Below are 22,728 nucleotides of genomic sequence, written 5' to 3'. Positions count from 1 at the left end.
CCCAGGCGGAGGGCGAGGAGCCCAGGATGAGGACCTCCGTCTTATCTGAGTTCAGTTTCAGGCGGCTCGTCGTCATCCACTCTGCTACCTCTCTCATCCCTTCGTGCAGGTTGGCTCTGGCGGCGGCGGGGTCGTTGGTCAGGGAGAGGATCAGCTGGGTGTCGTCGGCGTAGGAGATTATGTTGAGGTTGTGTTGGCGTGCGATGGCCGCGAGGGGGCTCATGTAGACGTTGAAGAGAGTAGGGCTCAGCGAGGATCCTTGAGGGACGCCGCAGATGACTTCGGTGGCCTCTGACTTCTACGGTGGTAGGCGGACTCTTTGTGTTCTTCCGTCGAGGAAGGAGACGATCCATTCCAGTGCCTTCTCCTGGATTCCGACGTTGCTGAGGCGCTGCACTAGGGTGCGGTGGCAGACCGTGTCGAAAGCCGCAGAGAGGTCTAGGAGGATGAGGGCCGCTGTTTCTCCGTTGTCCATCAGGGCTCGGATGTCGTCAGTGGCGGCGATGAGGGCGGTCTCGGTGCTGTGGTTGGCACGGACTCCGGACTGCGATGGGTCGAGGGATCCGTTCGTCTCGAGGAAGGCGGCCAGCTGTTTGTTGACGGTCTTTTCGATGACTTTGGCTGGAAACGGGAGTAGAGAGATGGGGCGGTAATTCTTGAGTTCGGTGGGGTCTGCTGTAGGTTTCTTGAGTAGAGCGCTGAGTTCGGCGTGCTTCCAGCTCTCGGGGAAGGTGGCGGTGTCGAATGAGGTGTTGATGATGTCCCGCAGGTGGGGTGCGATGACAGCGTCGGCTTTGTTGAAGACGTGGTGAGGGCAGGGGTCGGTCGGAGATCCGGAGTGGACGGAGTTCATCATGTGGACGGTGTCTTCGGTGTTGACCGGGGTCCAGGCGCGGAGGGTGGTGGTGGGTGGCGTTGCTGCGGTCGTGGCGTGCATCGGTTGAGTGCTGAAGCTGTTGTGTATGTCCGCGATCTTGTTGTGGAAGTAGGAGGCGAGGGAGTTGCAGAGGTCTTGCGATGGGGTGATGTCGTTGTTTCCGGCGTTGGGGTTGGAGAGCTCTTTCACGATGTTGAAGAGTTCCTTGCAGTTGTGTGGGTTGTTGTCCAGTCGGTTCTTGAATGCAGTTTTCTTGGCGGTGCGGATCAATTGGTGGTGTTTCTGGGTGGCGAGCTTGAGGGTGGTCCTGTTGTCCGGCGTGGGTTCCTTTCTCCAGGCTTTCTCGAGGGCTCGGCAGTTCTTCTTGGAGCTCTTGAGTTCGTCGGTGAACCATGGGGCTCTCTTATTGCCGGGTCTGCTGTGCGGGGTCCTCAGAGGGGCGACTTCGTCTGCGCATTTGCTGATCCACTTCGAGAGGTTGTCGGCGGCCTGGCTGGGGTTCGCTGAGCTGATCGTTTGTATCACTTAGCATTGTTTTGCTTAGCACAAGGCAAAACTTCAGCATTTCAGGGTTCTTCATTTGAAAAAATCATACATACAGATGTATAAACAATTCAAGAATCATTTTGTTCATATCCAACATGGTGGAATTTGAAGTTCATGAGATGCAAATGTTTTTAATTCAATCTAGTGGTCACATAGGGGCCTTTGGATATGGGGATTTTGGTGCCCAGCAGAAAAAAGACATAGAAAAACTACTAGGGTCGTATTATGGTAAAAGCGCATTTTCATTGTTTGTGCCGGGTGCACCTATAAAAAGGTGTGCCAGGCGCATACAGTGAAAATGCGCTCGATTACCATAAATGTGCAGCCCCAAGGGCAGTCACAAACTCATGCTGCCCTGGGGGCAGCGCATTCAGGTGAAAACCGGAGCAGCTGCTTTACAGCAGCTCCGTGTTTTCACTGTGCAGGCAGCATCCGCCTGCACTTTGAAAGGGGTTTTGAGATTCCCTTTCAGGTTGGTGCAGTCAATGACTGCACCTGCCTGCAAGGGGATGTCTGGGTGGTCCATTGGACACCCTTTGCTCCCTGCAGAGGGAAGCTCTCAAGAGGTGCACTGACAATGTGTCACCTTTTAAATGGTGCACTGTCAGTACACCTCCTGAGGGCGTTTTTGTCTCTGCGTCTGTGTCTGTAATATGGCGCGAGCGCAGAGTCAAAGGGATTCCCTCATTCGCATTGGACATGCCCCCATGAAAATGAGGGAACGCCCCCCTGCATATAGCACTGGCGCTTTATGTGCGCCAACGCTATCGGTATTACAGAAGGGGCCGCCCTTCTGTAATACTAAAGTGCCCCGAGAGTGTGCAAAGCGGGCACAAATGCCCGTTGACCCCCGGGGCACTCACTGTAATACGGCGCTTGGGCTTCAAAATCATTACAGCCAAAAATATTCGTAGACACAAATCACAATTGCGAACAGGCAACGGCAGTGAGCCGGGATTCTCTCCATAGGACTGCAGTAGATGTCTACAAGCCCAGATGCAGGCGCCACTGCATCTGGTCAAAATCATTTTCAATCGATCAACTGGGATGTCCATTGGGGAGATCCAGAGTGAATACCATTACAACACGCCTAGGTACTATTGTGCTGTTTGTAAATGTGAATGTGTTCTGTAAACAGACTGAATGAAAGGACCGCTTGCCTTTGAGGAGTTCGAAGAAGCCTCGGCCTCTGTGATCAGGAAGTGTCTCTCCGTGTTTTGCAGGATGCCCATGTCAAAGCAGACCAAGGCGCGCTGCCTGTCCACGTGCTGCATTACCTGACCTGGGAAGAACAACGAAAAGCAAAGGGTCACTGATCTGTATATCAGAGCTCACCTCAATTACAAATACACTGTCCCACCAAAAGCTCCTCACCTGCATAATAGAAGCCATCCACCCTCCATCTGCAGAGGACCCTGCCACCGACCACGAGGCGCGCCTTCTCCCTGTTGTATACAAGAGAGTCGTTACTGTCAGTTCGCCTAGATGGCGGGTCTGTAGAAACAGCACAGAGTTCGATCACTTCTTGCCACCTAAGGAAGAAAAACAACACCAGAAAACGGCTGTCATTCAGAGGTTTTCTTTTATTTTCAATACTCCTCTCTATTCGCCTCCAAGTGATAGTGCACGCACCCTGATGGGTGTCTTAGAACATTATTAATAATGACTTGTTTTTAAACATAGCGCTTGCTTCAGTTTTTGCCATTTCTTGATACTATGCGTGACAGGTGTTACAACCACCCACTTTTTTTTTTTTTTTTTAATTCTTTTTATTTGCAGTTTTCAAAAACAAACTTAAAACAACATCACTCACTATCGTGTACATATGACAAGCAATGACGATACGCCTCCACATCGAGCAGCTCAGCACAATTTGGGTACCATCACACGAACTCAGTGCTACACTATCAAGTGCGTGGCATACAGGAGCCGATCGTCCCATCCCGCCCGCATGCGGCATCGCAAACCAGTGCAGCACCCAAAATAGTCCCCCTGAGAAATACGGTCATCCCCATCTTGCGTCCGCCTTAGGGAATAGTATCGGGTCACAGCGCCTGCAGTGTAGCTTGCTCCAACCATTGTGTGAAAGGCCCCCAAATGTCCTTAGGTCGGGAACGCAGCGGCATAAGCTCCCAGTACAGGGCAAGTTGTGTCTGACAATAGACTGCGCTCGTGACCCACGCTCGAATGCTAGGTGACGTAGCAACTCCCCAGTGCATCGCAACTTGTCTTCTAGCTAGTAACAATAGCATCGCTGGCAGCTTGCGGTGTTTGGGCTTAATCATGTGCAAAATACCAAGCAGCGTAACCTGCGGGGTGCACGGGATCTGTAGGCCAGTGAGTTCGCATATAATCTCTACTACCCTTTCCCAGAATGCCGACAATGTAGGGCAGTTCCATGCCATATGCAAAAAGGTGGCGCCATGAGTGTAGCAGCGCCAACATTCATCCGTGTCTCTTAAACCCATTCGGTGCAGTCGACTAGGGGTACGGTAGGTCATGTGTATATATTTGAAGTGGATCAGGCGCAGCCTGTAGTTTGGGGACAAAATCTCAAGATTCTTACAGCACAAGTCCCAATGTTGTTCCGAAATATCCGTACCCAACTCCGCCCCCCACATGCCCCGCGCCGCAGGAAGAACCACGGGGTGACAAGTCTGCATTTGCACATACAAGCGGGATATAAGTTTGCGCCCGGACTCCACAGCTAGTACATTTTCCAAGGCAAGCAGGGCCGGCGGCGGCGCCGGGAATGTAGGAGACAACCTCCGGCACGAGTGACGGAGCTGATAGTAAAGAAGCGTGTCCAGCATCGTCGGGGCCTCTGCATTACACATCTGCTCCGGAGTTAGGAAGGTGTCTCCCGGAAACAAATCGCCCCCAGTGCGGAGACCCAGCTCTTCAGCGCGCTCCCCGGTCTGCATGCTGCGCAGCGGCGGCCACATCGGATTCCCGCGCAGGGGCACAGAAGGTGAATAAAGAAGGTCAAGTCCGGCCCTCCGCCGCAGCCCATCCCATGCCCACCTGAGTGCGTGTACCGGGTCTATGTCCGCGCTTCTCCGGGTGTGTGGCACGTAAAGTGCCACAGTCAGCGGCAGCGGTGCTACTCTGTCCGTCTCTATCGCCACATGTGGTTGAAACGGTGTGGGATGCGCCCAGTAATGCAGGAATTGAGCCTGTGCACAGTAAGCATATAAGGAGAGGTCCGGCGCTGCCAAGCCTCCCTGTCGCTGTGGGAGAGTCAGGGTCTCCCATGCCACCCTCGGTTGCTTACCCCCCCAGGCAAGCTCCACCATCTGCGAGCGTAGCCGCCGCAAAAAATGTGCAGTCAGGGGTAGAGGAATATTCCCAAACAGGTAGAGGAGTTTGGGCAGGATCACCATTTTGGCCACCGCAATTCTGCCAGCCAGCGAAAGGGGCAAGTGCTTCCAGCGGTCGACCCTCTCTTCCACCCAATTCATCACCCGTCCATAATTCTCCGTCCATATTTGCTGTTTATCCGTGCTAATCCAAATCCCCAAGTATCGCACCGGGCCAGTGGCCCATTTCAGCGGGCAATCCGGAGTAAAGCGGGGAGTCCCGGACGTCAGGGGCATAATTACCGACTTCTCCCAATTTATATTCACCCCCGATAATTGACCATAATGCATCAGTTCTCCCGTCAGAGGGGAGAGGTTCGTCTGGGGATCAGTGACATATAACGTGATATCATCAGCATATAGTGATATCGTCAATGCCCTCGACGAGAACCCAATGCCCCTAGCCGCGTGATGCTGCCTGATGCGAGCAGCCAGAGGCTCCGTGGCGATAGCAAAAAGCAGAGGCGATAGGGGACATCCCTGCCTGGTACCCCTCTGAATTGCAAAGGGTGCCGAGACGAGCCCGTTAACTCTCACCCTAGCAGTGATGCCAGTATAAAGCAGTCTAATGTAGCTAATGAAGGCTGCACTCACACCCATGCGCTGCAGCAGCGGAAACAGGAACCCCCATTCCAGGGAGTCGAACGCTTTGGTGGCGTCCAATAGCACCGCCGCAGCCTTAACATGTGGGGCCAAATAGTGTAGTACCCCAAAGAGGGTACGGAGGTTGTGAGAGGTCGATCTGCCCGGCACAAAGCCAGACTGGTCCGGACGGATCATGATGGGCAGCACCGGCTGTAGCCGAGTGGCCAGCATTTTCGCAAAAATCTTTGCGTCAGTGTTAATTAATGACAGTGGCCGATAGGAGTCGCATTGTTGGCTATCCTTGTCCGGTTTCAGGAGGGTGATGATGACAGCCTCTCTAAGCGACCCAGGGAGCACACCCGACTCGAACGCCTCCGCATACATCGCCAACAGCCGGGGGACCAGGAGATCTGCGTACTCCTTGTAGAACTGCGCCGGCAGTCCATCCGGGCCCGGCGCCTTTCCGGCCGCCAATGAGCCTATGGCCTCCCGCACATCATCAGCCTCAAAAGGCCGATCGAAATAGCCTTGCTGATGCGCATTGAACCAGATAAGCTGTACAGTATCCAAATATTCAGCAAGTTCCACCGGCGTGCGGGCCACCCGCGACCTGTAGAGGTCTTTGTAGAAGGTCCGAAATGTATCCAGGATTTCAGGGGGAGTGCGTACGGTGTCCCCTCCCTGTGTCATCACTGAGGAAATGAAGGGAGATGGTCTTTGAGCGCGCAGGAGCAGGGCGAGCGTTCTACCCGGGCGATCCCCCTCACCATATCTACGGGCCACAGCATGCTTAGTCAGGAACTTAAGTTCCCTGTCAGCCTCCTCCTGATATTCAGTGAGCGTTGTGCGAGTTTCGGCCAAAGTGGCCGTCGAGGGGTCCGAGCAGTATTGCACCTCCAAGGAATGCAGGCGATCCTCTAATTTGCCTAGCGAACACCTGATAGTCTTTAGGACCCTGGCCTGCCCCGCTATGCAGTGGCCTCTTATCACCACTTTAAAGGCATCCCACAGCGTGCCTAGGGAAGCGACAGATCCCTCATTCAGCTCAAAATAGTCAAGTATTTGCTGATGAATCTCTTCCCGAAACACCTGATCTGTCAGGGCATGTGGTGGTAGCCGCCACGTGAAGGGTGTGATGTATGGTTTGGGGACATTCAGAGTTAGTTCGACAGGAGAATGATCAGAGAGGGTGCGTGCCCCGTGAGTGACTGCGGAGACCCATGCATGCACCTGCGGGGTTAATAGCCAGTAGTCCAAGCGGGACCAGGCACCTCTGTGCGGGGTGAAGCAGGTGCCTTCTCGAACCGCGGGGTGCAGCACGCGCCATGTGTCTAATAGAGTGTAATCTGTCATAAGGCCACGGATGAGGCCAGCCGCTAGCGGATGATGTGTGCGTGCCACCCCCTCCCTATCCAGCTCCAGTGAAAGTACAGCATTGAAATCTCCACCCCACAAGCAAGCACCCCCACCCAGGGATTGCGCCAGGTGCCAGACATTCCGGAAAAAAACAGGGTCATCAGAGTTGGGGCCATACACATTAATCAAAGTGATCGGCATATGAAAGAGCTGTCCGAGTAATATGATGTATCGCCTATCCGAATCAGCTTGCACCTTGAACGTCTGCCAGGGAAGGCCTTTACGGATAAGAATGGCCACTCCACGGGAGTAGTTGGAGCAACCCGATGTGTGTACCTCTCCCCATCGTGCATGTCTGAGCTTGTCCCCGGCGGCACGAGTCAAGTGGGTTTCCTGTAGGAAACATATATCGATGTGGTGTCGCGTCAAATGTGCATGGGTCAAGCGTATTTTGCGGTGGTCGTTAAGACCACGGATATTCCAGGTAAGGCAGCGCAATGCGGTCAGGGCGGCCTGTGCGTGCATTTCTCATGGAGGCGTGTGGTCACCGAGGGACCCAGAAGAAGGGCCCACCCGCAGGTACCCCGCCCTCCCGTCCTATGAGTCCGCAACCACAATAAGTCTGCCCGTGTCTGGACCGCATCGTCATGTAGTGGTGTAGCCCGAAAGTGTAGTGATGTAGAACCAACCAACAATAACCCCAAACCCCCCCCACCCACTCCAACCCCCCAATCAGGTTGAGATAGCATCCCCCCCCACCACCCCCCCAACTGGAATTGTCTTTCAATAGTGTCTCGGGAATCATCCCACAGGGGCGTGGGGTCACCGGCTCACTCCCCAGTCTATCAACGACCGGGTGGCCGGACATCTCCGCCTAGCATTTGAATCAGTATCTCAAGGTACAGCCTGGAAGTCCCTGCATGCTTCTCATCACAGGTTTCCGCACGGTGCCAGTAGCGTTAATCGTGCATGAACAGCCCAGTCTCAGGGGCGGACCCATCACCCCTTGCAGGTCTCAGGAACACTCAGTGTTGGGCAGAGGGCGCGCGTGTCTTTGTATCATGTTATTCAATGTCACTTAGCTGTCCCATCGGCGGATTCTCATGGTCATCTCTCTTCTCACGTTGCGAACGTTCCGTCTGTCTCGCAAACTTGATCGCGTCTGCCGCCGTAGTGAATACCATGGGCTTCCCTTTATGATGGATCCGCAGCCTGGCCGGGTACAGCATGGCATACTTAGTCCCCACCTTCTGGAAGATTTTCTTGGCCGGTATGAATTCGCGCCGGGCGGCCTGCACAGCCTGCGTAAAATCCGGAAACAAGGAGATAGCCATGTTTTGGAAAGTTAGTGCCCCCTTTTCACGTGCCAACCGCAGGATGGTATCTCTGTCCCGGTAGTTAAGAACCCGGGCCAGGATTGGCCGCGGCGGAGCCCCCGGCACCGGTCGCGGCCCCAGCGTGCGATGTGCGCGTTCAACCAAGAACATGGCCGACAGTCCCTCTCCAAAAAGTTCACGGAACAGTCCTTCAACAAATAGTTCCATATTGCCAATGTTAGTGGATTCGGCAACCCCAATAATACGTACATTATTTCGGCGGGAGCGAGCTTCCAAATCTTCGTTGCGCCCACGTATCACCTCCAGGACCATGTCCATTCGCAGCAACTTCTCCTGGGTGTCTCCGTGGCCCTCCTCGCAGTCCGCGATTCTCGCTTCCATCGCCGTGATACGCTCCTCGTGTTTGTCGACCCTGTGCGACATGCCATCCAGCCGTTGGGCCATGGAGTCGAGTTTTCCGTCAATTTCCTTAAGGCAGCCTTTAAGGTCACGGAACATACTTTTGACATCATCGTCCGGTGTTGGGTCCAACTGTGTTTCAGGGACCACCGTCTGCGACTCCGGCACCGCAATGGTGCCGCGGGAAGGCTGTTTCTCGAAGGGGAGCTTCCTCTGCTTGGCGTCCGATTTCCCCATGGTTCCCCCCCGAGTGTCCGCAACCTATCAACAATGGCGGTGAGGGGTATCAAGCAACAAGCAGGCCACCAGGAACCCCCTCCGCACGAGGAACTCCGCCAAGTAGGGAAGACCAGGCCAGCATTCGTCCCATTCAGGGCGCGGGTCTGCGTTAGTCGGGTAACAATGGCGGCCTAACCGGCCACTCGCCCAGTAGGCCTCTCCAGCGCAGTGTCTCCCCGGCCCGCAGGCACACGATGGTTAGAGCAGGTCGTCGGCAGGTACCGGTAGCCGGATATCACCTCCTGCGGGCGGGGATCGGGCCCACCCAGCGGGCACCACGGCTTACTTCTCCCAACTCCTCACTCCAGCAGGCCCATCGGCCCAGTCACCGGATCAGGGCGCAGCCACGCCGGGTAGGCCCAGTCATTCAGTCCGCCAGCTCGGCCCCCTCCAGTCACCAGTTCTCCAACAGGGGCCAGGTCTCAGCACGGCCGGCAATCACCGCAGCCGCTCGGGCGCCAGTCGCTGGGCTCACCACGTCTCAGTTGGGTCCACGATAGCCGCCTCGCATCTGCACGATCTCGGCCTTCGACCAGGGCCTCGCGTAGGAGAAGACTCCGCCCAACTCGGCGCCCAAAAGCCGCTCGGCCAGCCCGGCCGAGTAGCTCCGGATCTACGAGGCCGATTTCAACCGCAGTGGCACCGCTAGGATCCCCTGCACCAGGGCACTTCCCGCCGTGTATTTTGATGGTCAAAGAGCAAGGCAAAGGTCGGATTGTCTGACGGATTAGTTGTCCGGCCGGCAGAGCCCCGTTACACGGCGGCCATCTTGCAGCTCGGCTCGGCCACGCCCCCCACAACAACCACCCACTTTAAAAGTTCTCTACCTAAGGATTTCATAGGTGTGAAGAGCCAGTGAACCCACCGAGCCACCTTGCTGTAAGACCATCAAGGCCAGCAATACTTGCAAAGTAATCCTATAGTGTTGAAGAAGATTTACATTCAATGCTGCACAGCCGGATGAAAGGATTCTGTTGGTAGCGCCAGTCACGCGCCTATCCCTGCCTTCATCCTGTTACCTCCCACTTCCAATGCTTTAACATCTTTCCTGTTAACGATAATGGGGCAACCCAGTAACCCTCAGAACCTGGGCGTAATAGTGTATGCAAGAACAATGGTTCTGTCGGGGAATGAACGAAATAACTTAATATGTGCTGAATACACTTTTTCAATTATCAAGGACACACACAAAACCAAAGAAACAGGACAGAATCCAAGTCACTTGATAGAATGATATTAATTAATGTATCTAGAGCACCAGAATATTTACAGGGTAAACCAACCAAAAAACACATTCATAGTGAAACAATTGGTGAAACAGTGATAATTTGCACAAAACACATCACATATAACGAATATGTACAATGGACAATACATAAACATAATCAACAAACAGGGTCCTATTAACGATGCATAAGCCACTTTAGGGTTCAATTTTCTTGCTGCATAAGTGGATTTGCATGAGACACATAGGACATGTAACGTCGACGTTTCGACCCAAAGAAAGTGTGCCAATTAGTACGCATCAAAGAGGGTCTTCATCAGGACAAGCGAGGTTGGGGACCTGGGGAACCGACTTAATTATGAGGAAAAGGATTCCTGTTGTCTCTAATGCAGATGGCCAACATCAAATGTGAGAAAAATATTTAACTCCTGTGAGGCGGTGATATATGATTTAGAAGGGAAAGTGGTGCTGTCTCTACAATCGCCACGTATTCAAGTCCGTGAATGGACAACTTGTTCCGTCAAAGGCTCAGCTGCAGTTAAATATTTTTCTCACATTAAGTCGGTTCCCCAGGTCCCCAACCTCGCTTGTCCTGATGAAGACCCTCTTTGATGCGTACTAATTGGCACACTTTCTTTGGGTCGAAACGTCGACGTTACATGTCCTATGTGTCTCATGCAAATCCACTTATGCAGCAAGAAAATTGAACCCTAAAGTGGCTTATGCATCGTTAATAGGACCCTGTTTGTTGATTATGTTTATGTATTGTCCATTGTACATATTCGTTATATGTGATGTGTTTTGTGCAAATTATCACTGTTTCACCAATTGTTTCACTATGAATGTGTTTTTTGGTTGGTTTACCCTGTAAATATTCTGGTGCTCTAGATACATTAATTAATATCATTCTATCAAGTGACTTGGATTCTGTCCTGTTTCTTTGGTTTTGTGTGTGTCCTTGATAATTGAAAAAGTGTATTCAGCACATATTAAGTTATTTCGTTCATTCCCCGACAGAACCATTGTTCTTGCATACATTAACATCTTTCCTGCACAGCAGGCATTTGTATCGAACATTTCCCAAGACAGACTTATTCCAGACAACCATATGGGTGTTTGCTCATATACAACCCCTTGTCCTCCTTCATCAAAGGACACTGACTGGATTCTTAGTGACCTGCAGCGTTCCACCCCAAAAAATAAATAAATAAGTACATCGGAATTGTAGAGAGAAATATAGGAGAAACAAAAAATGTTGTTCCAAGGGCTAGTCACTGCCACAGGAATTTCACTCGCTGTCTGGCCCAGAGGTTTACACTGGAGTGATTTCGTGCCTTAATCTAACCTTTCACATTTTGATAGAGTTAATTTATGGACAATAACCACTGTTTGAGCAACTATACCAGTGGCGGCTCCTCCGCTCAGGCAGAAGAGCGTCGCCCCACTGCTTTGCAGCTGTGAAATAAAGGAAAAATAAAATGGTAATTACTTGATGTTATTATCATTTTATTTTGTCTTGCTGCTGCAGCTTTGCGAGGTAGGGCGGGGCTGCTCTGCTCTCAGAGCAGGGTGAGGAGCAGTGGAATCACTCTAAGTGCGCATGTTTGTCCGGCCCCAGCAGTCTAGGGCCGGTCAAACATTCATGCGCACTTTGCATGTTCTCCACTCAGGCTGTATTGCAGCCTGGGTGGAGAACATGCCCAAGCCCTCACTGCCTGTCTGAGCACCGAACCAAGGCACTCAGACCAATCACAACACTTCATTGCAGTGTTGTGTTTGGCTTAGGGAAGCCTGGGTGTTATTCCTGTTTAGGCCGGAGCAAGGGACTACGCAGGAGAGACACAGCGAGGAAGTGGCGAGAAGTATGTTTTTTCTTTCTTTTTTTATTTACACTGCCCCACCCCCCCTGATCCGTGCTGGCCGCCACTGAACTATACATGGGGGTAGGTCATCGTTTGTGGTGATCTGCAGGAAGTGGTCTAGAAGAGCATCCCAGGCTGCAGAGACAGGGCTCTTGAGGAAACTGGGGCCTCATCGTAGCGAAGGGCCTTGCTCTCGGTCTTTCCCTACCGCTAGATCGCCCCCCACCGGGGGCCTGAGGTGCTCTCTAGTGTAGGGTAAGGGTTCGCTTGGCCTGGAGGAGAACGAGGCAGGTAAAATGTGCCCTCACGTCCATACTTTTATTGTATTTAAAAATGCCCAAGGCCACGCCTCCGATGAGCAAATGTCAGAGAGGTCTGTGACCTCATGAAGAACAGCATGAATGGAGTACCAGTAGAGAGGGCTAAACAGTACCATATTATATCATATCGGATGGTGCATGGCAACAGGGGCAGCCGAGTAGGGTAGTCGGAAAAAAGCATTACGTTGTTTAGGTGCCACTTAAGCTGAATGTGAATTGTATACTCTTAAACTGCACACTGCGGGACACCCGCCTGAGGGAATTTAAGGACCACTATCCATTCTGTGTGGTGGAGTTCCCTCCAAAAGTCATCCTCCCATTTACCCCATATGTCCTCTAGTGATAAGCCTGTGTGATCTTTCAAGGTTTTGTAAAGCCAGGTTATAAGGTGGTGACCAGTTCCCATATGCAATAGTATGTGCCACACCAGGTGAGTTTGTGGTTCTACGGCCAGTGTAGATCAGAGAGCCCAGAGTGTATAGCAGAGTTATTGGTATGCCAAGTACAGGCCCCTGTGAGGGCATGGTTGGTTGGTTATGAGTTGATCAAAGGGAAGAAGCTGTTCTCCTGCAAATAGGTCGCCCACTTTGGACAAGAACCAGTGTGCCAATGCGTAGGCCAGCTACAGAATAGAAAACCGGGAAGCGTGGCAGGCCCAGCATGGGGAACGGGATGCAATATGCGGGATGTGGCATGTAGGTTAGTAGCTTGTTTTTAGGCACATTCAAGCAATCATTACCTAAAACGATTGGAGGGCGCAAGGGGTGTCATTAGATAGGCAAAAGCCCTAAAGAGTCACAGGGACAGGGGGGCCAGACCCGTTACTTGTTTTCCCTGTATATCGCTTAGCCAACAAGAGAGAGACCCATCGGAGCTGTGCCACCATGAAGAAGGCCTCAAATTAGGGGGCACCAAGAACCCCTAGTACCCACTGGAAGCTGTAATTTATGCAACACAATTTGGTGGTGCTTGGTGCCCCTGATGAGTTCTCCCAGAATCAAATCCAATTCACAGAAAATGCTCTGAGGGTGGATGACAGGTAAGTTGACAAAGTAGTAAAGAAGACATGGGAAAATTATCATTTTAGATAGGGCTATTTTCCCTGTCATGGCTAGGGGGCAGGACTTTCCAAAATTGCACCTGATATTTTAGGGCAGTAAGGACCCTTCTCAGATTGCCTTCAAAGAGGTCTGCTGGGAAGTGGTAGAGTCTGATCCCATGGTATCTGACTGTGTCGACCCTCCACAGTAACATGACACCCCCTAGATGCAGCTCAATGGGGATTGAGTTGCAATGTAATGGGAATAGGCATGATTCAGCCCAGTTGATTTGAATGCCAGCAGCTCGCGCAAACCTGCAAACTGCTGCAGTGTGATGTGTATGGCCTTTAGGTCTAAGTGGATGTAAAGAAATAAGTCATTGTTGTATAAGGACACAACTTGGGTTACTCCGTCTAATGATATCCCCTGGTCTCCCCCTCCTGGTGAAGTTGGATGGCAGGTGGTTCCATGGCCAAACCAAAGAGCAGTGGGGAAAGGGGGCATCCTTGCCTAGGAGGTTTCACTATGGATACCAGGAGGGATTCTCTCAGGGCCGGAGGCAATTTCCCAGCTTCCAGTGCCTCGATGAATATGTTAGCGAGTCTGAGCACCAGTAGTGTAGTGTAGGCACTGTAATACTCCTGGGGGTTACCAACAAGGCCTGGAGGCGTATTACCAACTAGATTAAGGATGGCTTGTTTGACCTCAGCGACAGCAATGTGTTCATCCAGGTCTTTTCGGACGATCACTGAAATGCATGGAAGGGGAAGCAGCGTCAGGAATGTCTCAGCTTTGCCGATATGTGGGTGGGAGGGCACAATGTACACTGAGGAATACTACATGAAGAATACGTAGAGAATTTCGGGTTGTATTTGCATGTTAGTGCCAGGTGGAGAGGATCTTCAGGATCAGCCCTGTGTGGGTGCCTTGGCGCACCAACCATGTGAGGAGGCAACCAGATTTGTCCACTTCTTGGGGTTTTTTGGCCACATAGGCAATGAGGTTGAGGCAGCACAGCTGCTCTAGTAGTGAAGCGTAGGGGCATTGGTCTTGGAGATTGAGGGGCGTTTGACGGTGTCAAGGACTGCAGCTTTTTCTTAAGTAGCGATCAGCTGTTTAGAGCGCTCAAGCTACCTATCTTGCATTCTAAGGACTTCCACTATCTCCCTCAGGCAGACCCCCCTGGAAAAGAGTCCCACAGAAGCGCTCTGGTAGAGGCTGTGTCTTTATTTTCCGTGAAGTATTGTGTGATGTGGAGGCGGTTGGGACTCACCCAAGGCAGGGTCTTCCAGTGTCTCCAGAGGAAGGCACCAAGTGGAGGCTGGAGGCAGCGGGGCATTCCACGTCATCTATAGGGTATGGGCATGTGGTCGGAAACTATGCGGCCCAGATAGTCACTGTGTTTGGCCAGGTCTATAATGGATGTGGAGTAAAGGAAGTGGTCAAGTCTGATTTATAGGTCTTGTACTGCTCATTAGAAAGAGCATAAATGTGAGAGGGGGTTCAGGGATCTCCATGCATCCATCAGGGTCCACTGGCTAATTCAGCTCATGAAACATTCTGTCTGAGAGTATGAGGGAGATCAGGGAAAGTGGAGCCGGGAGCGGTCGATATCGAGGTCAAGGAAGCAACTGACTTCCCGTGCAAATGCGAGTACGCACCATGCGAGGAATTGAGTTGGGGTTGAGCTGTTGAAGCATACTGCACGACCCATCGTCCCGGAACAAAATCCCGAGCCGTAACGCAATTAATTTGTGTAAGGCCAGCTCCTACGCAATTGAGCCGCTACAGAACACGAGTGCTCGCACTCCGGCTGAGCTAGTTTAAAAGATTTCCGCTTGGAGATACAAGAATCAAGAACCTTACATCTTCAAATACGCCTGTGATACCTCCAGTCCTCCGTATAATACTTGTCCACCCTGATGAAGACCTTCGACAATAAGTGCCACGTAGAAGGTCGAAACGCGTTGGTTCTTTGATGAGGCAAGCCTTAAAGAATCAAGGAAACAGAACGACGTCAAGTCTTCGACACTACTTGCAAAGAATTCAAAATAGTGTCGCAAACCCGGTTTCCTAAAGCCTGTAGGCTACCTCCCTTTGGCGCTCTAATAGATTATCACTTTGTGAGGACCAGAAGAATAGGAGTCCCTGGAACTTTATGTGAACAACGTAGGACTTTCCCTATATGTACAACATTCTACACATAGTTGTCTAAAAAAGTATAAGGAGATTTTTTGTATCTATTATACAGAATTGTTGTTGTCTTTCATGTGAATACTGTCAAAGTATATGATATTGTGTTTATTTGTTATTTGATTATTGTTAAGTTTTCCGAAACAATCCTGCTTTTGTTTTAGCAACAGTTGCACAGAATCAACAGGTCTTGATGTAAGAATATGAAACGCAGTATTTGTATATTATACGCACTTAGTGGAAAATAAAAATCCACTTCAAAAAGTTGAAAAGCTTATTTATGGTGACAGAGGTAACATGTTTTGTTAAAAGGAAGCAACTGTAGTCACATCCTAGGATCCATGGCTACCTAATTCTGTGCTCCAGTACCTCGGATAACGTCATCCAAAATTGTCCCTGGTCCACATTGGGGGTGTAAATTCTGCTAAAAAGGATTCAGGAGACGTTGACATGACCTTCCAATTTGGCATACTGCTCCTCTTTATCTACAACTGTTTCTAGCACCTGGAAGGGAACAACCAGACAAATCCAAATGGGAGTCCCATGGGCGTAGGCCGAGTAGGTGGTAGCCCTGAAGAGTCCCCTCCAGCGCCTGAGCAGGTGTGTTAACTCTGTCTCGGTGATGCGTGTTTCTTGGAAAATTATAACTTGGACGTTTTGGCGTTTGATGTTGGAATAGACAGAGAAGCACTTCCTCGCTGAGTGCATGCCTTTGACATTCAGGGTTAGAAAGCTCATCCTGACAAGAATGCCGTGGAGGTGATAGGCTGACTGGACCATTGGGACTATCGGGCTGGGGGAAGAAGAGTCTTCTAGAGTGCCCAAGCATGTGCCCCTTCAGTGGTGGGTATCTTAGAGGTGCAGCCTCAGATCAGTAAGTAAAGAACTGTAGGGACAGGGGAGTTGAAATAATACAATATGTAGAGCATACTGCAATGGCAGCACACCCAAACTGGGTAGTACTATTAACCATTAACGAAAATGAGAGTAACTTGCACACGTAATATGCAGAGTGACTGTGGGGTGGCCCTGGATCGGGACAGTATTGTCCTCTGGGGTCAAGCATTTGTGGTAGCGGGGGGAGGAGTGGAGCAGTCCCCTATGGACAGGGTTCTTTCCCTCTGCAAGAAGCTGTTGAGAGGGAAATGGTGGCCCACGGCTCGGTGAGTAGCACAGGCTAAGGATACAGGGATCGGCAAGGGGCAGGTTTAAGAGAGTCATATTATAGTGTCTACCGTTTGGGGCATGATCAGCGGCAGTGTCTGGGAGTCTTGGTGAAGCCCATCTGTAGCAATGGAGTCCTTGTCCAAGGTGAAGATGTGGGTGCTTCATTACCCCTCCAAAGAGCTGGCGTTTTTCCCCCAGGGAGGCCATGGCTCCAGGGGTAGGGGGTTATCACTTATTGGTGTAATCATGTAACCCAGTTAGTTTATGGGAGAGACAGCCAACAAAACCGATTTCAGGGAGAACAGGAGAGTGAAGGCGAACAGTCTGGGGTAATACCACCTTCTCCTCCTTACACCCATTTCCTCTGCAATCTCTCTCTCTCTCTCGCTGTCACAGAATGAGACCGTTTCTCTCCCAACATCTTTCTAAAATCTGTACATGTCAAACATCATCTCTTTCCTGTTCAGCACTGTCTGTTAAAACTCGTCTTCTGTAGGTATGTTCTCTCATCTCCTTCCACGTCAACAACCCCATCCCACAATAACTCACCCACATCTAAGCATTGCATATTCTTTTTTTTTGTCACTGCCCATATTTTGACCATTGCACACTTTTTCCCAACTTTCAATTGACACATTTGTGACCGTCGCTCTATGTGCTTTGAACACCTTTATGATCCACTGAGAAGCACTGTGAGAAATTCACACAGGCTTCAGCCTCAGTTCTCACTCGTGCCCATCATGAATGCTTACCCACATTGTGAAATAGCGGGACACTTGGAGGTGACTCAGTTCACAGTATGCTTTTAATGTACACAATTTGTCGGCCTCTAAAAGGCAATTCGTTAATGAAGCAATTAACAGGGAATTGGGCTCAGTGAGGTATGCTTCCTTAGACTAGGCCATTGAAATGCTCTAGTTCCTAGAACCTGGAGCATTGCCTGCAATGGCAGACATAGAATCAGCATTTAAACTACTGCCTGTGCACCCAGATGATTTCTACCTGCTGGGTTTTCAATTTGAGGGATCCTACTACCTTGTCAAATGCATGCCGATGGGCTGCTCAGTGTCATGCGCCAATTTTGAGAAATTCAGCACAATCTTACAATTGGCATTCCATCAGTGGCAGCGCACCTATTGGTATTACATTGTCTTGACAACTTTCTCTTGTTGGGGCCTCCTGGCTCGCCATGCTGTGGAGAAGCACTTACACATTTCAAAGACCCGATGCAGGTCTTTAGGGTACCTCTGGCACAGACTAAGGATTGCAGGTCTGTGATTAGCATTGTATTCTTGAGAACACAGAGAACTGGAATTAGTGGCAGGAGTATCCAGGTTGCCCGAAGATAAGGAAACAGCATTCTCTAAATACCTGAAGGATTCCCTAGTAGGAAGAAAAGTGACACTGCATCAGCTACAGGTAGTAGTGGGACAGCTACATTACGCCTTGCACATCCTTCCCATGGGTCCGCCATTCCCTAGTTAACACTAGAACAAGCCATGTCAGGTTTGCAACAAAAACACCATCACACCAGGCTGTCTCTCGAGGTGAGACAGGACATGAGGATATGGGAGGGACTTTCACACACCTGCAATGGGTCACTAGTATGGCAGACCTGCCCAGATCCAACAGGGAGATCAGTTTATTCACAGATTCTACTGGAAGTGTGGCATTTGGGGCAGTCTTAGGCCCAACCTGGTGTGCAGAACGGTGGCCAGATGACTGGAGAGAGTATGGTTTGGTGAACAATATATCAGTTCTTTCCTATTTTGATAGCCCTCACAGTATAGCCTGAGCAGTTTCAAAACCAATGAGTAGTATTTTAGTCAGACATGTCGGTGGTGGAATGCATTAATTGACAAAGTGTAAATGGGTTATGAGGGTGCTAAAATATATAATATTGCTCTGTTTAAAACTGAACGTTATTTTCAAATAAAAGCATGTCCCATGGAAAACGAACAATGCAGCTGATGCCCTCTCTTGCTTTAAGATGCAGGAATTCAGATACCATCATCCGGATGCGGCGGAGCAACTCACTCCTTTCCCAGTGCAGCTTTGGAGGCTTGGCGCCCCAGCTTATCAGAATTCGTGGAAGCCTGCTAAGCCCCTAAAACAAGCGAAGCTTATGAGGAGGCTTTCCAAAGAGCTTTACATATTTGCAAGCAAGGACAGGGAGGGGAACTGTTTTCTTAGGACTCACTAGTAGCATTTGTCACGTCACTCCGATAACAGAGGAGCCAGTCTCCTACGCCAGGTGCCACACTACTGCAATATCATTTTTTGCCAAGATGGTGGGGTGTGTAGATCATATCAGGAGTTTCATCATCCAGAAGGTATTAAAGGCCTGGAAGAGTTTAGAAATAGCCACATCTGATTCAAGGCACCCTCCAGACTCAAAAATTGGTTAGTATCATCAGAAGCCTACCCAGGTTATGCAGATCATGGGATGAGGCAAAGTTGTTTAAGGCTGCTTTCTGTTTGGCATTCTATGGGACCTTAGAGTAGGAGAGCTGGTGGTGAGTTCAAAGTCAGATTGGCATGGAGGGCTTTGAGTTGCGAACATATGCTGGGCAAACGGTGCCTTGGCAAAGAGGTAGAGGCGAGCACATATTGCTCAATAGGGCTCTCAGCAATGTGTGCGGCCCGGAGCAAAGCCTGGAGGAACATTTGTCCGGGTAGCCGCAATCTTCACAAGGGAAATCATTTTTGCCTAGCGACGGTACTCCATTGACCAAGTTCCAATTTTCTAGGGTGTTGAGATTGTGTCTCTCGCTGCAGGTCTAGACCCAACAGTTTAGCTACCATTCCTTCTGGATTGGGGTGGACACAGCTGCCGTGGGTTTAGGTTCAGAGAGCCACACAGTGCCGAGGATTGGTAGATGGAAATCAGATTGGTATAAGAGGTATGTGAAGCTGAACATGATCTAAATATCTGTGCCTAAGGCAATGTCTCTTACTTTCTTTATTCCTATCTCGACACAGGTCGCCCGAGCAGTAAGGAGGAACTGGTTTTAGGGCATTCATATATCAGAAGAGCTAAGGATCATTGTGCATTTAGTGATTTCACGCAACAGGCCAGGTGGGCTGGATTATGCATGAACATTTGGGCAAGAGAGCTTGTGTCTCATTGACTTAAGGTCGTCGCTGGAAAGGATGCTGTCAAAGAGGCTTCAGAAGTCATAATTCTGCTTCACTTAGGATGAAATTATCTGGCCAATGTAGGTCGTAAAGACTTATTTGAATTGATCATATCTGAGGTAACATGGCTGCCAAAAAAGGTTCCCATGAGTAAAAGTGGTCTGGTCATATATTATCCCTAAACTGCAGTGGAGAGGTGGTAAGTTTGCCAGGGCACTGAATGAGTCAGCCAAGTGTCAGAACAAGAAGGTGGTGAAGCAGTTGAACCCTGAACGGTTAGCATCTATTCCACATGGCTACATAAGGGGAGGAAGTTCTTCCTCCCCAATGGAGTATCTTTGTCCAAGGAGGGGAACACTTTGTACCTTGACAATTTGTTCGCAGGGATGGTGCAGCAAACACAGAGGGGTAAATAGTAGGTGAACTATACTGGTCAGAGGGGGGTTTGAGGTCATGATTTCATTACAAGACCGGAGGCTACATTATGCATAATCTTTTAATGCAGTCACAAGCAGCCGCACTACATCATAAGTAAAACAGTTCTAGAATGGAATGAACAGAGTATGAAAGGCATGTACACTAAACAGACAGCCTCTTTTAAATGCGGCTCTCAAGCAGATAAGTTCCTTTTCTATTCTGTACTAAATATGCTGTTTGATGGAAGATTAGTTTTACTAAATTTGCTGTTTATTGGTTTATTAGTCTAAGTTTTTTCATTATTAACATTCCTTTCTTCTAGGTAATGTGATTACTCTGAGACTTTGTCCTCCTCCCCCACCACTTCCTATCCTTGATTTTCAATCTTTGGTCATCAAGGCCTCCCGCCCCTCCCTTTACTGGAGTATTCATTCTCCAAACTCCCTCAGGCGGGTCGCAACTACGAGCGTCTTTCTCTTTGAACGGAGCTCGCAACCCTCGCGTTATTCCCTTATCTCACGGAGCCAGGCTAGAGTGTGGCTCCCCTTCACTTTTGCACGATTCCCTCTATAATGCCAGTTTTACCGAAGACGCGCTTCTTCGAAATTGCCTAATTAACAAACCAAGTACCGACCGCGTCCTAGAAGAGTGGTCCTTGGCAACGGTGACACCATGCACCCGTGTTGCCAATCTACTTTCCTCTAATATTCAGGCAGAAGGTGCTTCTCGAGAGCTGTTCTCGAGCGCTTCTGTCAGTTGCTGTTACTGGAGAGTGCATTTACTTCGCTTCTGCCTGGCCCTTCTAATTTTTTGATCGCGGTTTCCCCAAACCCTTGCCTAAAAAAAAATTTAAAAAAGGGGAGAGAGATTTCATTATTATTTAAATCAATTCATCTTTAACAAGCATTACAATTTATATTCTTTTTAACTCTTATTTAACTGACCAATCTACCACACAATTTCAGACTCTGAATCAGATGATGCTGCAACTAGTTCCCCTAATTTCAATAGCGAATCATTAAAAAAGTTTATTCAAAAAGAGATGAGGTCTTGCATGTTGGACACACTTAAAGAGGTTATGTCCTCTAAAAGACCCCTCCCCTTTCAGGACCAGCACCCTGATTTTTTTTTTTTTTGTAAAATATGTTTATTGATTAATCTCATGTAATACTCAGAAACACTTCAATCGGGAGCCTACACTCGCGTACTATGGTCGTAATACACAATACTCCTTGTACAATTGTGTCTATTCCTAACCGATGGCGTACAATCAGTATTGTCCTTACTCATTGACATATCCTGTGATGTACCACCCTCTAGATTCACCATCATCCTGTCGTAACAAGGTGTAGCGTGACAATGCTAATAACAGTGAGTACATTCAGAAGCTCCATATTGTAATAAAGGAAGAGTACACAAAACCTTAAACCTATCCCACGCTACCTCCCCACCTCCCTCCCTCCCCCCCTTCCCACAACTCCCCTGGCATGACTTATTGATTGGATACAGAACAAGGCCTCCAGTTCTTTGCTTCAGGACCAGCACCCTGATGACCCCATTACACATAATGTCACAGTTTTTAACTAGGGAAAAAGAGCCAAAACATCTAATTACACTGAACCTTGTCTTAAGAGCACTATGGGAGGTCCTGGCACCTCAACTGACTTGGGAGGTTGTAGCACCTCAAACTTTGTTGGAGGTCCTCGCACCTCGAATTCAAAAGGTGTCCCTAGAGTCACAAATTACTCAGGTGTCCCTAGCGGCACAAAGTACTCAGGTGTCCCTCGCAACACGAATTACATGGGTGTCCCTAGCGGCACAATTGATCGGAGTGCTCATAACATTGCAGATTCTGATTCTGAAAATGGGGATAGCTTCACTAATCCTTCTGATGAATGTATCCTTGATTTGGATGATGAGGAACTTGATTTCAATAACCAAGTTAATGATGTTTCACCATCCTCATCTAAGAATTTCATCCTAAACCCCTTGGGCGAAGAAATATTTTCGCCACTTAATATCTCCGATCCTAGAAGCTCAGAGTGGTTCTCCCAAGAGCATGTGGCGAAATTCATTAAAACATGGCTCAGGAATACCCTGGAAAGAGACACTCGTAGTACCCTTAGGTCCGAGTGCCCTAGACCATCAATTCAAGACAAGGTCTGTCAGACCCCCAACCTCGACCAAGACTTAATTAAGTTTATGTTCAAACTCGGTAAGGACCCCAGAAAGGGTATTGAGAAGTGCCTCAAGGGCTGCCAGGATCGCCTTCTCGACATCCTGGGACCCCTAACTAGAATATTAGATACAGCAGAAGAGTGTCACATCAACAATACTCCCCTTGATACTCACCCTGTCAGAGGCTGGAGACAAAGAGCCTTAGTGCTCCTCGGTAATGCTAATTCTAGTCTTACTATTGAAAGAAGGAGAGCTCGTCTCACTAAGATTAATCCCAAATTGGGTGACATGGCCGAAAAAGAACCTTCACTAAACCCTAAGGGACTACTTTTTGGTGAAGATAGGATCAAATATATTGGTAAATATGTCTCCACCTTCACCGCCCTTGATAAAGCCCAAGCTAATATGAGGCGTGTTTTTAATTCAAACCTTTTTGGACGGGCTGGAAGA

At 49.6% G+C, this 22,728-nt stretch overlaps 1 protein-coding gene across 3 annotated transcripts in view; it reads right to left on the bottom strand.

Annotated features, from left to right (window-relative positions):
• Positions 1–22,728, bottom strand: part of LOC146862826 (uncharacterized) — a 354,446-nt gene that overhangs the window by 254,196 nt on the left and 77,522 nt on the right. For 2 of the 3 annotated variants that reach the window (XM_085643304.1, XM_085643305.1), the window contains exons 3-4: positions 2,798–2,955; positions 2,584–2,705 (exon numbers count right to left, since the gene is read on the bottom strand). In XM_085643304.1, coding sequence (XP_085499430.1) covers positions 2,584–2,705; positions 2,798–2,955 — 280 coding nt within the window. The remainder of the gene's footprint in view (positions 1–2,583; positions 2,706–2,797; positions 2,956–22,728) is intronic. The other variant, XM_085643306.1, reaches the window with a different exon arrangement.

This window comes from Triturus cristatus, chromosome 2_2 (assembly GCF_964204655.1).
Source record: "Triturus cristatus chromosome 2_2, aTriCri1.1, whole genome shotgun sequence".
Lineage (NCBI taxonomy): Eukaryota > Metazoa > Chordata > Amphibia > Caudata > Salamandridae > Triturus > Triturus cristatus.
The sequence above is the reverse complement of the archived record's forward strand: the minus strand, read 5'-3'. Positions and strand labels throughout refer to the sequence as shown.